The 16,955-nt window shown below is 42.8% G+C and overlaps 1 protein-coding gene across 3 annotated transcripts; it reads right to left on the reverse strand.

Annotated features, from left to right (window-relative positions):
- Window positions 1-5,111: 5,111 nt before the first annotated feature.
- Window positions 5,112-13,454, reverse strand: LOC110513791 (protein DEK). 3 transcript variants are annotated; one of them, XM_090228988.1, is made up of 12 exons: window positions 13,042-13,454; window positions 12,071-12,234; window positions 11,749-11,847; window positions 11,385-11,494; window positions 11,166-11,260; window positions 7,870-7,990; window positions 7,385-7,669; window positions 7,003-7,197; window positions 6,690-6,801; window positions 6,443-6,585; window positions 6,283-6,351; window positions 5,112-6,118 (listed from the first exon to the last, which is right to left on the reverse strand). In XM_090228988.1, exons 2-12 carry the CDS (start codon window positions 12,204-12,206, stop codon window positions 6,107-6,109), a joined length of 1,377 nt encoding a protein of 458 aa, XP_090085114.1. In that variant the 5' UTR covers window positions 12,207-12,234; window positions 13,042-13,454; the 3' UTR covers window positions 5,112-6,106. The 3 variants fall into 3 exon arrangements, with proteins under 3 accessions (XP_090085114.1, XP_090085117.1, XP_090085116.1); XM_090228991.1 differs by having other exon boundaries at window positions 12,857-13,052; XM_090228990.1 differs by having other exon boundaries at window positions 12,754-13,047.
- Window positions 13,455-16,955: the final 3,501 nt, after the last annotated feature.

The raw sequence follows: 16,955 nt of genomic DNA on the forward strand, positions 1-16,955 counted from the left end.
TGTCTCTTGTGCATATTCATAATCTCAACCGTTTGCAATTGACGTGCTTATTAAATCTACCCAACTCTACGCTAGGCTTCAAGTTACACAGAGCTCCTCATTGAGGGCCCAATCCTACATTGAGAACACACATTTGTATCTCAACATATGATTCAGCCCTAAAGGTCCAGATCGTTATGGGATCCCACAGGTTGGAGAAGTGTAGTCCTCTTTAAGGGACTCTTTAAGGGACTACCCTTTAAAAGATCCAATGCAGCCGTTTTTATCTCAACATCAAATAATATCTGGTAACAATTAAGTACATTACTGTGATTTTGACTATTATAATTGAAAACAAAGCAACTTCTCAAACAAGAATTTTGCTAAGACTACCTGGGAGTGGTCTGAGTGAGGAGGGGAAAGCTGAAAATAAGTGGTTATTGGCAGAGAATTTACCACCTGGTGATGTCACCAGGCCGGCCAAAACTCCATCCCACCAAAAATGCCTGATATTTCAGGCAGTCTTTCCAAGCAGCTCTTAAACTAAAAGGGCATTATCATTATTTTCCAACCTCAGTGTAGAAATATATATAAAAACATTGGAAATTCATGTTTAGACTGCACTGGGTCTTTAACTCTCCTTTTAATGGACCGGGAGAACTGGTTTGGGTTATCACCATATTGCTTTCCCTTCACCAGTTCTTATAGGCCAGAGGTCAGAGAGGATGAGGAGAGGAAACGATGTAGAGCATGGAACTTGAGACATGGATTTCTCAGCAGCTTCTTACACATACAGTTGAAGTCGGAAATGTACATTCACCTTAGCCAAATACATTTAAACTCAGTTTTTCACAATTCCTGACATTTAATCCTAGTAACAATCAGTTAGGATTACCACTATTTTAAGAATGTGAAATGTCAGAATAATACCAGAGTGATTCATTTCAGCTTTTATTTATTTCATCACATTCCCAGTGGGTCAGACGTTTACATACACTCAATCAGTATTTGGTAGCATTGCCTTTTTAAATTGTTTAACTTGGGTCAAACGTTTCAGGTTGCCTTCCACAAGCTTTCCACAATAAGTTGGGTGAATTTTGGCCCATTCCTCCTGACAGAGCTGGTGTAACTGTCAGGTTGGCAGGCCTCCTTGCTCGCACACACTTTTTCAGTTCTGCCAACATATTTTCTATGGGATTGAAGTCAGGGCTTTGTGATGGCCACTCCAATACCTTGACTTCGTTGTCCTTAAGCCATTTTGCCACAACTTTGGAAGTATGCTTGGGGTCAATGTCCATTTGGAAGGTTTGAGGGATTTTCAGACATGACAGCAAGGTGCATACAATACTGTTTAGCTCACCTGCTAAACCCACATGAGATGCATTGGCAATGGCAAGTGCTTCCTTCCCTGCGTTAAACCTGTCATAAGGAAAAGAGAATAAACACCTTGAGTTAGCTCCCATTTTAGCATCCATCCAGTCTTCAGTTGTCTGATCTCTCCTAGCTCCACTGACCTGATGACAGGGAGGAGAGGACCGAAGGTTTCCTCTCTGGTACACAGCATGTCTGTGGTGACATCAGCCAGCAGAGTGGGCTGATGGAACGAGCCATCCAGACGCTTCCCCCCCCCCCCCCCTTAGCACCTTGGCCCCCCGAGACACTGCATCCATTACCTGGTGCTCCACCTGGGAGAGACATAGGATACCATAAGGTTATGTAACATATCAGAATATAAACATCATCTTGCAGATAATACAGTTATAGTATAGTTATAATACAAACACCCTCTTGACAGTAGGAACCAGGTTACCTTCTCAGAGGCACGGACATTGATGAGGGGTCCCTGGGTGGTGTTTGGGTCAGAGCCGTGGCCCAGACGGAGCTCTGCGTCCATGGCTTTCCCCAACTTCTCTATGAAGTGATCGTGGAACCTACTCTGGACCAGGAAGCGGTTGGAGCAGACACATGTCTACGGGGGTCAATGGGCACATTGAGGGACATGGAGGTTAGAGCACGACTTAAGACACCCCATTTTAGAATGACAGGCAACATTTCGATATGGTGTACTTCACAGTTTGAACAGCACAGTAGACACAAAATGATTTGTTTTGAGATAACTCCTATTCCAGTATTCTTTGTATTGACTGCAAGTGCTACAATACGTTACAATGCAAATACAGTATCTAAGATACTAGGCTAGTTATAGTTATGAAATAAGCGAATGTATTGATAAAAAGTTTGTTACAACGTTACATCGTCTGTCTTTCCCATCGCCATTGATGTTTAGCTGGCCAATCCACGCGCTTGGATATCTTCTCTTGCGTCCAATAAGAGCCAGCAAACTATAACCAGCTTCCCTGAAATGTAGGCATGTGTGCATTGCATCATTAGTAGTCTTACATCTGTCAAAGTTCGGTCCTTTCAGTCTCAAGTCGACTTTAAAGGCGAAGCTGACTAATCTATAAATCACATTGCATCAGCTACCCAATGGGCTTGTTCGACATTTCAGCAGACTGACGACTAATGATCTACAAATCACCTTGCATCATAAATAATGACTCGTTATTAATAATCAGACAGCCACAATTTACCAATGATACATTTAAGAAATAAGGCCCGATCAATATACCACGGCTAAGGGCTGTTCTTATGCATGACGCAACAGCGCCTGGATACAGCCATTAACCGTGGTATATTGGCCATATCACAAATCCCTGAGGAGCCTTATTGCTATTATAAACTGGTTACCAACGTAATTAGAGCAGTAAAAATGCATGTTTTGTCATAGCTGTGGTATACAGTCTTTTATAAACTGGGTGATTTGAGCCCTGAATTCTGATTGGCTGTACGACCGTATACCACGGGTATGACAAAACATTTATTTTTAATGCTCTAATTATGTTAATAACCCGTTTATAATAGCAATAAGGCTTCTCAGGGGTTTGTGATATGGCCAATATACCACGGCAAAGGGCTGTGTCCAGGCACTGCGGATAAGAACAGCCCTTAGCTGTGGTATTTTGACCTATACCACACCTCCTCGGCCTTATTGCTTAAATATGTCAGCCAATCAGGATTCTGGGCTCGAACCACCCCGTTTATAATTAAGCAATAAGGTCAGAGGGGGTGTGGTAAATGGCCAATATACCTCAGCTGAGAGCTGTTATTAAGCGGACACAACGTGGAGTGCAACTGCTCCAAAAAATAAAGGGAACACTAAAATAACACATCCTAGATCTGAATGAATAAAATATTCTTATTAAATACTTTTGTCTTTACATAGTTGAATGTGCTGACAACAAAATAACACAAAAATTATCACTGGAAATCAAACCCATGGAGGTCTGGATTTGGAGTCACACTCAAAATTAAAGTGGAAAACCACACTACAGGCTGATCCAACTTTGATGTAATGTCCTTAAAACAAGTCAAAATGAGGCTCAGTAGTGTGTTTGGCCTCCACGTGCCTGTATGACCTCCCTACAATGCCTGGGCATGCTCCTGATGAGGTGGCGGATGGTCTCCTGAGGGATCTCCTCCCAGACCTGGACTAAAGCATCCGCCAACTCCTGGATAGTCTGTGGTGCAACGTGGCGTTGGTGGATGGAGCGAGACATGGTGTCCAAGATGTGCTCAATTCAGGTCTGGGGAACGGGCGGGCCAGTCCATAGCATCAATGCCTTCCTCTTGCAGGAACTGCTCACACATTCCAGCCACATGAGGTCTAGCATTGTCTTGCATTAGGAGGAACCCAGGGCCAACCGCACCAGCATATGGTCTCACAAGGGGTCTGAGGATCTCATCTCGGTACCTAATGGCAGTCAGGCTACCTCTGGCGAGCACATGGAGGGCTGTGCGGCCCCCCAAAGAAATGCCACCCCACACCATGACTGACCCACCGCCAAACCGGTCATGCTGGAGGATGTTGCAGGCAGCAGAACGTTCTCCATGGCGTCTCCAGACTGTCACGTCTGTCACGTGCTCAGTGTGAACCTGCTTTAATCTGTGAAGAGCACAGGGCGCCAGTGGCGAATTTGCCAATCTTGGTGTTCTCTGGCAAATGCCAAACGTCCTGCACAGTGTTGGGCTGTAAGCACAACCCCCACCTGTGGACGTCGGGCCCTCATTCCACCCTCATGGAGTCTGTTTCTGACCGTTTGAGCAGACACATGCACATTTGTGGCCTGCTGGAGGTCATTTTGCAGGGCCCTGGCAGTGCTCCTCCTTGCACAAAGGCGGAGGTAGCGGTCCTGCTGCTGGGTTGTTGCCCTCCTACGGCCTCCTCCACGTCTCCTGATGTACTGGCCTGTCTCCTGGTAGCACCTCCATGCTCTGGCCACTACGCTGACAGACACAGCAAACCTTCTTGCCACATCTCGCATTGATGTACCATCCTGGATGAGCTGCACTACCTGAGCCACTTGTGTGGGTTGTAGACTCCATCTCATGCTACCACTAGAGTGAAAGCACCGCCAGCATTCAAAAGTGACCAAAACATCAGCCAGGAAGCATAGGAACTGAGAAGTGGTCTGTGGTCCCCACCTGCAGAGCCACTCCTTTATTGGGGTTGTCTTGCAAAATGCCTATAATTTCCACCTGTTGTCTATTCCATTTGTGGAATAGAAAGTGGACAGTTTGATTTCACAGAAGTGTGATTGACTTGAATTTTTTTTGAGCAGTGTATATTGGCAATATTCCACAAACCCAGAGGTGCCTTATTGCTATTATCAACTGATTGCCAACATAATTAGAGCAGTAAAAAAAAAAGTCATACCCCTGGTATTCAGTCTGATATAACACAGCTGTCAGCCAATCAGCATTTAGGGTTTGAACCACCCAGTTTATAATACTGTTTTGATGCTCTTGAATGCAGCCAAAATTATTTAGTCCCTGCTATCTGGGATCCTTGGGACATCCCTAAACCCCATGGAAGTTTAAATGTAAAATGGTTAAGGTAGGAACATCCCAAGGATTCCAGATCGTACTGACCAATATTGTTTGTAGCTTAGTCAGGCAGTCACAATTTACATGACATCAAGGTTTTGATGCGCCGTAACAGGGCCAATATCTTAACTGTTTACCACCTTAGTAACGAGTGTCTTTGCTTTAGTAAAACACTAGATAGACAAGGGTTCATTCAAAAATCTGATTTAATATATATGCATAACATTGGAAGACAATTTCATTCAATGACACTTACTTTGTCAAAGGTATATTGACAAAAAAAAAAAATCAAACTCTTCATTGAGCAAAGTAACAACTACATAGATCATCCTGTACTGCATACAGAGACAAAATAAGGACTAAAACAGGAGCTCATAAAAAGTAAATGATTCACAAATGTACACATTTACATATAAAAACATGAAGTCTTATAAATGCAATCAAGGATTATGTTTGAAGACTTGACCGTGACAATACTTTTCAAAACTCAATTGAACAGCTTGCCATGCAAATCCATCATTAGTCCAAAATGTTTTGCAACAGAAACCGTTTACTAAAAACAGAAAGTTTATTGTTCAAATTCCTGTAGGTCCCTCCCCGTTTGGTTCTAGTGAATACACCCCAGCATACATACATACATACCACTGCCTTGTTGCAATAAAGCTGTTATATGTGCATCAAAACCACAGAGGGAAAGATTTGAAATCCTCCACAGAAGACAAAGGCAGTGGATAGCTATGGTGAGGGGCCTTTTTCTATTTTGACTGGTCAAGTCAAGAAATACATTTAAAATCAACCATGTGTGAATTCATGCATTGCCTGAGGACATGTTTCCATTTACAGTGACCAACCTTGAATCTCTAAACGCGGTTCGTTTAGCCTAAATACCCTTTGCTTGGGATCAGTAGAAAAACTGTAAAGTGTATTAACAAAGCACAGATTATTAACAAGCAATGACTCAAATGCATAAGCCTTAAGTAGCATGTTAAATATGACCTAAGAGAAGTGTGCAGTCAAGTTGGAAATGACATAATACAGAAACAAAAACATTTGGATTCAAATAAAAACATGAAGTAAAACTCTGCTTTGAGCAGCTCTAAGGTAGGCACATTCTTTTGATTATCCTTTTCCAGCATTGGAACGTTCACACAGTTATTTGTCACAAGGACCGTTTTCATGTCCTTTAGGAAATCAGCTGCAAAAAAACAAAACCGACGGTTATACAAAGAAAAGTCTGACAACATAAAACAATTGAAAAGCATTCACACACAATTTTTTGGTGGGGAATGACTTAGATTTTAGTAGTCTAGAAGCACAGTGCTGCTATTCCAGAACACCTAGGGAGGACAGGTAACTCACCGTTTTTACTGTCTGCTTGACATAGTCCTTTCTGCTGGTCAGGTCATAGTCTGGGTATGTGTCATACACCTGGGGCAGAGAAGTTGTTGCCTTAGACTTTTACAGGTAAGCCAACCATCATTGTGATATCAAATCAGAGATGTTTGAGAAGCAAACATACCTTCTGGCAGATCTTCTTCATGGTCATCTCCTCCAGGTTGGCGTCTTTCAGCAGCCTCTTCACCGTCTCCTTCAGCTGCTCATCTGTCGGAGGCTTCTTGATCATCTTGATCAACGGCTCATCGTCGTCCGAGCTGTCGAGTGCTGTTATTTAGGAAAACAAGCAGAGAAAAACATAACATGCATTAGGCTACAGGTTGCCAATGACGTATGAAACGTGTTATAAAAGTAAATCTACATATTCTTACCATTGCCCTTGCTGGCAGTCTTTTTCTGTTTGTTACTGCTGCTGTCTGCTTTCTTGGTCTTAGCTGCTGGCTTGGCCGGTGCTGCCCTCTTAGCTGCCGGTTTCCTTTTTGGCTGAGGACAAATCAATCCATTAGTTAATTCCATTAGTTCAAGATAAAAAGACAAATGGGTAAAAACCCTATCCAGATATTATAGACATGATCTGTTACATACAAATATGGACAAACCCAAACTGTTGACTTTTGTATTCACAAGAATTGCTGTGAGTTTAGCAAATCCAGAATCTGGGACAGATTGACAGAAGAGTCTCACCTTCTCAACTTCACTCTCGCTGTCTTTCTCATCCTCATCATCCTTGTCTGAATCATCCTTGTCCGAATCAGACTCAGACAGGTCGGAGTCTTCCACTTTTGTTCTCTTTTTGGCAGGAGCTGCCTTCTTTGCCGGTTGCGTACGCTTCCTGGAAGGTGTTCTCTTGCCCTTGGTTGGTGGATTTGACTTGGGATCCTGATTGGTAGGAGAGAAGGGACTTCTGTGTTTAATCTTTGAGTGACAGAACAGGCTGACTGTTCCCTTTTACAGTTCTAGAATATTTATATAGTGGCACTAGTATCGTCCAAGACCAAATAAGGGAAATATCAATTTCCAATGAACAATACCTATCAGTTTACATTACAACATTTCAGTTGCTTACCTCATCGTCTTCAGAATCATCGGTATCTTCATCGGTCGTCACCTTTTCCCTCTTTCCCGATTTCCAGCTCTTCTTTTCAGCGTCCGACTCGTCTTGTTCGACTGTGACTCCTTGCTCGTCATCCTCATCACTGCTAGAATCAGTGACGATAGCTTTGGACTTGCTCTCTGCTTTGACCTTCCGGGGGCTGCTGGATGTACTCCTGGCCTTAGCCTTGGTCTTGCTCTTAGAGTCTTTGGTTGAGATATTCTTCTTCGACTTCTTCTTTCTCTTTGAGATCACAGGCTGCAGATGGGAAGGATAGAATTATAGGTTGGGCCTATACCTTTTTGAAGACCTCATTGGTGAACACAGTTCAGTTTTCTATTTGACAAGACCACAAACTCAAGAAATGTGTACCTAGCTAAAGAACAAAGACCAGTCACTCACATGAAAACGACTGTTGACAGATTATTTGAAAAATAAAGAGAAGACCTGTAACTCACCTTTCCTGATATTCTGGGACTAATGAGGAAAGTCATGATCCTATCGATGAGGACTGACTGGTTTCCACCCTTCTCCAGGTCCAACACTTTACAGATGGTCCTCAACCTTACACATGTTATCCTGAATCAGTGCACACAATTACTAGTCATTCATTTGCTTGTTTATAGTAACAGAGTAAGTTTGATCCACAATCACAACAATATTTCTGATCATGTTTAAACACGTTTCTTCGTTAAAGCTGTTAGAAGCACTTATGTGGAACAACCTTAAAAATGTTCTAAAAATTGGATGTGTTGGTGCCTCTAGGGATATTCAGAAAGCTGATTGGAGGACCTTTTTACTGATGAATGTTTTCATTTCTTATGACCGTGTTCTCTTTTTGGTTGCATTTTGCATTATATTTTGATGGGTGTGTCTGTCTTCTGTAATTTATGTAATTCAGGGCTCATCTGTAAGAGACCTTGATCTCAGTATGACTTCGATAAAATAAGGTGACAAATATACAGTACCAGTCAAAAGTTTGGATACACCTACTCATTCAAGGGTTTTTCTTTATTTGTACTATTTTCTACATTGTAGAATAATAGTGAAGACATCAAAACTATGAAATAACACATATGGAATCATGTAGTAACCAAAAAATAAAGTGTTAAACATAAAAATGTTTTAAATTTGAGATTCTTCAAAGTAGCCACCCTTTGCCTCGACAGTTTTGCACACTCTTGGCATTCTCTCAACCAGCTTCACCTGGAATGCTTTTCCAACAGTCCTGAAGGAGATCCCACATATGCTAAGCACTTGTTGGCTGCTTTTTCTTCACTCTGTGGTCCAACTCATCCCAATTGGGTTGAGGTCAAGTGATTGTGGAGGTTAGGTCATCTGATGCAGCACCCCATCACTATCCTTATTGGTCAAATAGCCCTTACACAGCCTAGAGGTCATTGTCCTGTTGAAAAACAAATGATAGTGGGACTAAGCCCAAACCAGATTGGATGGTGTATCGCTGCAGAACGCTGTGGTAGCTATGCTGGTTAAGTGTGCCTTGAATTCTAAATAAAATCACAGACAGTGTCACCAGCAGAGCACCCCCAAACTTTCAAACTCTTAAAAGTAATGATGGACTGTCGTTTCTCTTTGCTTATTTGAGCTGTTCTTGCCATAATATGGACTTGGTCTTTTACCAAATAGGGCTATCTTCTGTATACCACCCCTACCGTGTCACAACACAACGGATTGGCTCAAATGCAGGAAGGAAATAAATTTCACACATTTCCTTTTAACAAGGCACACCTGTTAATTGAAATGCATTCCGGGTGACTATCTCATGAAGCTGGTTGAGAGAATGCCAAGCGTGTGCAAAGCTTTCATCAAGGCAAAGGGTGGCTACTTTAAAAATTCTCAAATATATTTTGATTTGTTTAACACTTTTTTGGTTACTACATTGTAAAATGACACATGGAATAATGTAGAAAATAGTACAAATAAAGAAAAACCCTTGAATGATTAGGTGTGTCCAAACTCTTGACTGGTACTGTATGTATGTATGTACGTACAGTGCCTTGCAAAAGTATTCGGCCCCCTTGAACTTTGCGACCTTTTGCCACATTTCAGGCTTCAAACATAAAGATATAAAACTGTATTTTTTTGTGAAGAATCAACAAGTGGGACACAATCATGAAGTGGAACGACATTTATTGGATATTTCAAACTTTTTTAACAAATCAAAAACTGAAAAATTGGGCGTGCAAAATTATTCAGCCCCTTTAAGTTAATACTTTGTAGCGCCACCTTTTGCTGCGATTACAGCTGTAAGTCGCTTGGAGTATGTCTATCAGTTTTGCACATCGAGAGACTGACTTTTTTCCCATTCCTCTTTGCAAAACAGCTCGAGCTCAGTGAGGTTGGATGGAGAGCATTTGTGAACAGCAGTTTTCAGTTCTTTCCACAGATTCTCGATTGGATTCAGGTCTGGACTTTGACTTGGCCATTCTAACACCTGGATATGTTTATTATTGAACCATTCCATTGTAGATTTTGCTTTATGTTTTGGATCATTGTCTTGTTGGAAGACAAATCTCCATCCCAGTCTCAGGTCTTTTGCAGACTCCATCAGGTTCTTCCAGAATGGTCCTGTATTTGGCTCCATCCATCTTCCCATCAATTTTAACCATCTTCCCTGTCCCTGCTGAAGAAAAGCAGGCCCAAACCATGATGCTGCCACCACCATGTTTGACAGTGGAGATGGTGTGTTCAGGGTGATGAGCTGTGTTGCTTTTACGCCAAACATAACGTTTTACATTGTTGCCCAAAAGTTCAATTTTGGTTTAATCTGACCAGAGCACCTTCTTCCACATGTTTGGTGTGTCTCCCAGGTGGCTTGTGGCAAACTTTAAACGACACTTTTTATGGATATCTTTAAGAAATGGCTTTCTTCTTGCCACTCTTCCATAAAGGCCAGATTTGTGCAATATACGACTGATTGTTGTCCTATGGACAGAGTCTCCCACCTCAGCTGTAGATCTCTGCAGTTCATCCAGAGTGATCATGGGCCTCTTGGCTGCATCTCTGATCAGTCTTCTCCTTGTTTGAGCTGAAAGTTTAGAGGGACGGCCAGGTCTTGGTAGATTTGCAGTGGTCTGATACTCCTTCCATTTCAATATTATCGCTTGCACAGTGCTCCTTGGGATGTTTAAAGCTTGGGAAATCTTTTTGTATCCAAATCCGGCTTTAAACTTCTTCACAACAGTATCTCGGACCTGCCTTGTTCTTCATGATGCTCTCTGCGCTTTTAACGGACCTCAGACTATCACAGTGCAAGTGCATTTATACGGAGACTTGATCACACACAGGTGGATTGTATTTATCATTAGTCATTTAGGTCAACATTGGATCATTCAGAGATCCTCACTGAACTTCTGGAGAGAGTTTGCTGCACTGAAAGTAAAGGGGCTGAATAATTTTGCACGCCCAATTTTTCAGTTTTGGATTTGTTAAAAAAGTTTGAAATATCCAATAAATGTCGTTCCACTTCATGATTGTGTCCCACTTGTTGTTGATTCTTCACAAAAAAAAAATACAGTTTTATATCTTTGAAGCATGAAATGTGGCAAAAGGTCGCAAAGTTCAAGGGGGCCGAATACTTTCGCAAGGCACTGTATGTATGTATGTATGCATGCATGTCTGGTACTGTATGTATGTCTGTCTGGTACTGTATGTATGCATGCATGTATGTATGCACACACGCTACTACTGTTGTTTCATAAGTCCTAATTGAGCAACCCCCTCTCCTTCTTACCTCATCATCCTCTCCTTCTTCTTTATATAGGGATCACTGTCAACCTCGAACGGGAAGCCATTGAACAGCCGCATGTTTTTCCTCATTGTGGCAATCTGAGGAGGGAACCATCAACAATGACAACCGACTAAGAACAACAACTCTAGAGTTGTTTTACCCACACAGGGGTGTCCATTGTGACATTACTCAGCCTTTAAAAAAAGTGTAAGATACACTTACCTTACCTGGCATATCAAAGAGAATTGTATGAAGCGGTTTCAGATCTGGAACCTTCAGCTTTCCAAGGTGGTGGTTCACTCTCGCAATGTCTCCTAATTTATCTCCGCCACCTGAGAGGGAGTGGAAATTAGGTTTGTACTGTTAAATAATGAGCTGACTACAGAGGGCAACATGGTGGTGGGAGCATGATATGGGATCCCAGCGGGGCTGGTACATGATACTGTTGCATCCCAATAGACTACGAGACTGATGAGAACTTTTTTACAGGCTTCATTCTGTCTCATGTCGACAAAACTTTGGAAACGTTCTATGCGCTCATCTATAGCCTTTGGTGATAGACATGTCCGAGGATGCTCCATCTTACCATTTTCAACTTTCAGCACCTTCGCAGGTTTTGCAACCTGGAAATCAAGTCTTTGCACCGTCTTTTTCTCCCTCTTCCCTTCAACTATTTGAGATAGAGCTGCAAGAAGAACATAACAGGTCAAATAGAATTCAGTGCTGCTGGCTTCATCAATTGTAGCAAACCAGGCCTCTGCATGCAATAACTAACAAGTTGGACCCATACAAAGCTGAGGAAGGTAAAGGAGGGATGATACCTAGCTAGATACCTGTACTGAACTATAAATTAACAGTGTAGGCCTATAGAGCAAAACGGGTTCATAAACATCATTGACTTATCATACTTATGTCTCTACTCATTTCATTCCGTGGTTTCAGGGCCTTATATGGTGAGTCAGCCAGGTCTTCAATCTTTTGTTCTTTCTCCATCTCATCCGACAGGGGACAAACCTCCATCTTTTCATCCATTGTTTCAGTCATGTCAGTGCACTTTGTAACATCTGCTGCCCTGTTTTGGGAAGAAAGTAATTCCACCATCAGTTTGCCAGATATCCCTGGAGAAGCACCTGACTATAGTCCCTACTTTTTATGCGAATAATATTAAACTACAACATTAAGCTAACGTTAGCTAGTCAACAACTTTCCATCGCACTTAATGTCATGTCCGAGAACATTGTTAGCTAGATAGTTTTTGTTCAATTGCATTTTTTGTGCTTACTAACCACTTATCTGAAATTAGCCATCTAACGTTACCTAGTTAGTTAAATTCACAATCAAATCACAATTTACCCACCACCAGATAGTTGTCATTATTAGTATACATAGCTAGCCAGCTACAACAGTACATTCAATCTTATGGAGTTAAATTGTTTGCGGTGTGGCGCCCGGAGACATGATTTGGCGCGCAGGTTTGTTTTGAACACAACATAGAGCTAACGTTAGCCAGCTAGTCGACTAACGTTACGTACAATACGCCATGTCCCAAAGTTCACCACGCAGACTGAAAACTATCTCGATATTTGCTAACCTGTTGAATTGACAATGGTGCTTAAGTAGAAACCGATCTACGGGATAGCTAACTAGTCAATACATTCCCGCTGATGCTGCCTGACTTGGCTAGCTAACGTTACCGCGGTTAGCTCAGTCTTCTTGTCAACGTTGCATCCAGTCAGGCAGATCTTTTTAGCTACTGAATGCACCTAAAAGCCGAACATTTATTTGTTTCATCGCTATAATTATACTTAATATGACCATTCTGGGTCATTCGAAATGTATAGCAAGCTATTGCAGTATGCCAATAAATTCAATACTTTACCTTGTCACCAAAACAGAATTGGATTAGCTTCCAAATGGCGGGGTTGTTGCAGTGTGGGCGTCAATGGGCAATCATTTAGATGACGTACAACACAACATTAGTCAATCATGACTAACTAAACCACACAATATTAGAAATTAGCCAATTAGGACTAATCTAACACCCAACGTCGTATTTCCCTGGTTTTATTGGTCGATTGGATAATACACTCAATGAGGGGATTCGATTATCTGTCCCGAGTTACCCCAGTGAGAGGAGTTTAAAGCCATTGACCGGTGCAACGCGGCTCAGGTTAATATAACTCCCTCAAGAGTTAACATTTTTGGCGTGTTAATTAATCAGTAGAAACCGATCAACGGGATACGCTGTACAGTACTTTCTGTTGCTATCACCTTGTTGTGCAGGAAAACAGCGGGGGCAAGGGACTCACCTGGTAAAGGTAGGCTTAAAACTAATGAGGCGACTGTTGCATTTGGGCTATTTCACAATATTAGTGCTTTTTCAGAATGGGATTTTTTCATTCTATCCCACACTAGGCTGAGTGTATTATGGAAAGGCAGGGTTGCTTTCTGGGCTTAAAATATAGGTATATTTATGTGACTGGAAATCAAATATTTAACCTTTTAAAAAAAAATCTGCATTTTTGATGCACGGTACACTCTTTATGATTTGTATGCTACATTCTTTACAGTTAGCAAAAAGCAGGTGTACCACATGGTACCATCAAAATACATCTCTGACCAGGAGTAAAAAGACAATCTCCATCAAAGTTGAGAGGCTCCACTCAGACAACCACTCTGCCAATGCTATAGATGCCAAGTATTCATCTGTCACCACATCATTACCTACACTACACCTGTCAGACCTACCTAGATGTTTGCCAGCTATGCCACTCCCTACTGTTGAACCATGGGAAATGCACAGGAGACTACTCTCCGTTCCAACCAGAAAAGCCCCTTCATCAGTGTCAGATTCACTGCTGAAGAGTAATCCTCTGAGCATTGACCAACATTGCTCACGCCCCTTCTGGTAAAGGTATGTGAAGGTTGTTGTTGTTGAATGGGCAACAACAGTTTGGCTGCCTCAAGGGACACTCAACCACCCACTGCCTGTACAGAACAGCAAACACCAGAGGCACCTCCAGCACATTGGTCCTGATGGACTACAGCACGGCCTTTGATCTTGTGGATCACACCATTACAATGAAACACCTTTTGCAATTATCTGTCCGACCAGAGACCATGCCATGAATTTGAAAGTTCCATTCCGGCCTGTAGCCAGGTTAAAAGATCCCATGAGACTTTATCCCAGGCCTCAAGAACATTCCTGTGGCCTCCCCCAGGGCGCACGGCTTGGTCCAGATGTATTTGTGGCTCATGTCAATGGCGCAGGTAAGGGTGCTCTCGAGCGGCTAGATGTTCTTTACCATTCGGCCATCAGATTTTCCACCATTGCTCCTTATAGGACACATCACTGGACTCTATACTCTTCTGTACACTGGTCATCTCTGTATACCCGTCGCAAGACCCACTGGTTGATGCTTATTTATAAAACCCTCTTAGGCCTCACTCCCCCCTATCTGAGATATCTACTGCAGGCCTCATCCTCCACATACAACACCTGTCCCCAAAGCACACACATCCCTGGGTCGCTCCTCTTTTCAGTTCGCTGCAGCTAGCGACTGGAACGAGCTGCAACAAACACTCAAACTGGACAGTTTTATCTCAATCTCTTCATTCAAAGACTAAATTATGGACACTCTTACTGACAGTTGTGGCTGCTTTGCGTGATGTATTGTTGTCTCTACCTTCTTGCCCTTTGTGCTGTTGTCTGCGCACAATAATGTTTGTACCATGTTTTGTGCTGCTACCATGTTGGGTTGCTACCATGTTGTCATGTTGTGTTGCTGCCTTGCTATGTTGTCTTAGGTCTCTCTTTATGTAGTGGTGTCTCTCTTGTCATGATGTGTTTTGTCCTATATTTGTTTTTATTTTTAATCCCAGCCCCCGTCCCAGCAGAAGGCCTTTTGCTTTTGGTAAACCGCCATTGTAATTAAGAATTTGTTCTTAACTGACTTGCTTAGGTAAATTAAATAAAAATCAGAGGGTACCCTATCCAACTCCTGGGCCTTTGTGGATGACTTGAACCTCATAGAATCAAGACACGTGACACTTCCAAAATACATCAGGGCCTCTACCAACTAACCGACTGGTCAGAACAAAACAAGATGAATCTCAACCAATAAAGTGCAATGTCATGTACACCTGTTTCAGTCACAATCCTGATCCACCCTCTGCCATTATTCATCTCCGGCCACACACCTGAGGTGGTGTCCAGCGCCAAAGAGCTCGGTGTGACACTCCAAGACAACTTGAAAGGGGACCCACCCATCACCACCAAAGGGAACCAAAGTCTCTTCATGAAGAACCATCTACGCCAAGTCAACCCCCCCCCCCGAAGACCTTCTGACATTCTACACCTGCTTTGTCCATCTAGTGCTAGAGCACGCCACTCCAGTATGGCACCCAGGTCTCACAGCCCACCAACACAACCAACTTGAGAAGATCCAACGACATTCACCCAAAATCATCATGGGGACCACCTACACCTCCTGCATACAATGACCTGGGCTTGGAGTCCGGTCGCACCCATCTCTGCAGATCCTTTGCCCTGAAACTTGCAAAATCCCAGGATTACAACAAATAGCTGCCTCGGAAGAAAGGCCATGTCAGTGGCAGATCTACCTGATCTAATCACAAACTACACCTTTTGCACACCTTATTTAGGTAAGTATTCAGACCCGTTGCTGTGAGACTTGAAATTGAGCTCAGATGCATTCGGTTTCCATTTATCATCCTTGAGATTTTTCTACAACTTGATTGGACTCCACCTGTGGTAAATTCAAATGATTGGACATGATTTGGAAAGGCACACACCTGTCTATATAAAGTCCCACAGTTGACAGTGCATGTCAGAGCAAAAACCAAGTCATGAGGTCGAAGGAATTGTCCGTTGAGCCCCGAGACATGATTGCTGAGGCATAGATCTGGGGAATGTTACTTTAAAAAAATTCTGCAGCATTGAAGATCCCCAAGAACACAGTGGCCTCCATTCTTAAATGAAAGAAGTTTGGAACCACCAAGACTCTTCCTAGAGCTGGCCACCCGGCCAAACTGAGAAATCGGGGGAGAAGGGCCTTGGTCAGAGAGGTGACTCTGACAGAGCTCCAGAGTTCCTCTGTGGAGATGGGAGAACCTTGCAGAAGGACGACCATCTGTGCAGCACTCCACCAATCAGGCCTTTATGGTAGTGGCCAGATGGAAGCCACTCCTCAGTAAAAGGCACCTGAAAACCTTATTGGAGTTTGCCAAAAGGTACCTAAAGACTCTCAGACGGTGAGTAACAAGATTCTCTGGTTTGATGAAACCAAGATTGAACTCTTTGGCCTGAATGCCAAGCGTCACGTCTGGAGGAAACCTGGCACCATATCTACGGTGAAGCGTGGTGGTGTTTGCATCCTTTTTTGGGGATGTTTTTCAGTGGCAGAGACTGGGAGACTAGTCAGGATCGAGGGAAAGATGAACAGAGCAAAGTACAGAGAGAGATCCTTGATGAAACCCCAGTTTGAGGTCCTGAGCAGGTTGAAGGTTCACCTTCCAACAGGACAACGACCCTAAGCACACAGCCAAGACAACGCCGGAGTGGCTTCGGGACAAGTCTCCCCTTCCAACCTGACAGAGCTTGAGAAGAATGGGAGAAAATACAGGTGTGCCAAGCTTGTTGCGTCATACCCAAGAAGGCTTGAGGCTGTAATCGCTGCCTACAGTGAAATAAAAAACTGTTTTTTTGCTTCGTCATTATGTGGTATTGCGTGTAGATCGAGGGGAAAAAACAATTCAATGCATTTTAGAATA

This window comes from Oncorhynchus mykiss, chromosome 3 (genome assembly GCF_057628025.1).
Source record: "Oncorhynchus mykiss isolate SJ-2025 chromosome 3, ASM5762802v1, whole genome shotgun sequence".
Lineage (NCBI taxonomy): Eukaryota > Metazoa > Chordata > Actinopteri > Salmoniformes > Salmonidae > Oncorhynchus > Oncorhynchus mykiss.

What these genes read in the sequence shown, in the direction of transcription:
- LOC110513791 (XM_090228988.1), bottom strand. Translation starts at nt 12,206, where the DNA reads ATGACTGAAACAATGGATGAAAAGATGGAGGTTTGTCCCCTGTCGGAT. An exon ending in AAGAAGGAGAGGATGATGAG is followed by an intron (nt 7,991 to 11,165) that starts GTAAGAAGGAGA and finishes GCACTGATTCAG; the next exon opens with GATAACATGTGTAAGGTTGA. An exon ending in GCGAGAGTGAAGTTGAGAAG is followed by an intron (nt 6,802 to 7,002) that starts GTGAGACTCTTC and finishes ATTTGTCCTCAG; the next exon opens with CCAAAAAGGAAACCGGCAGC.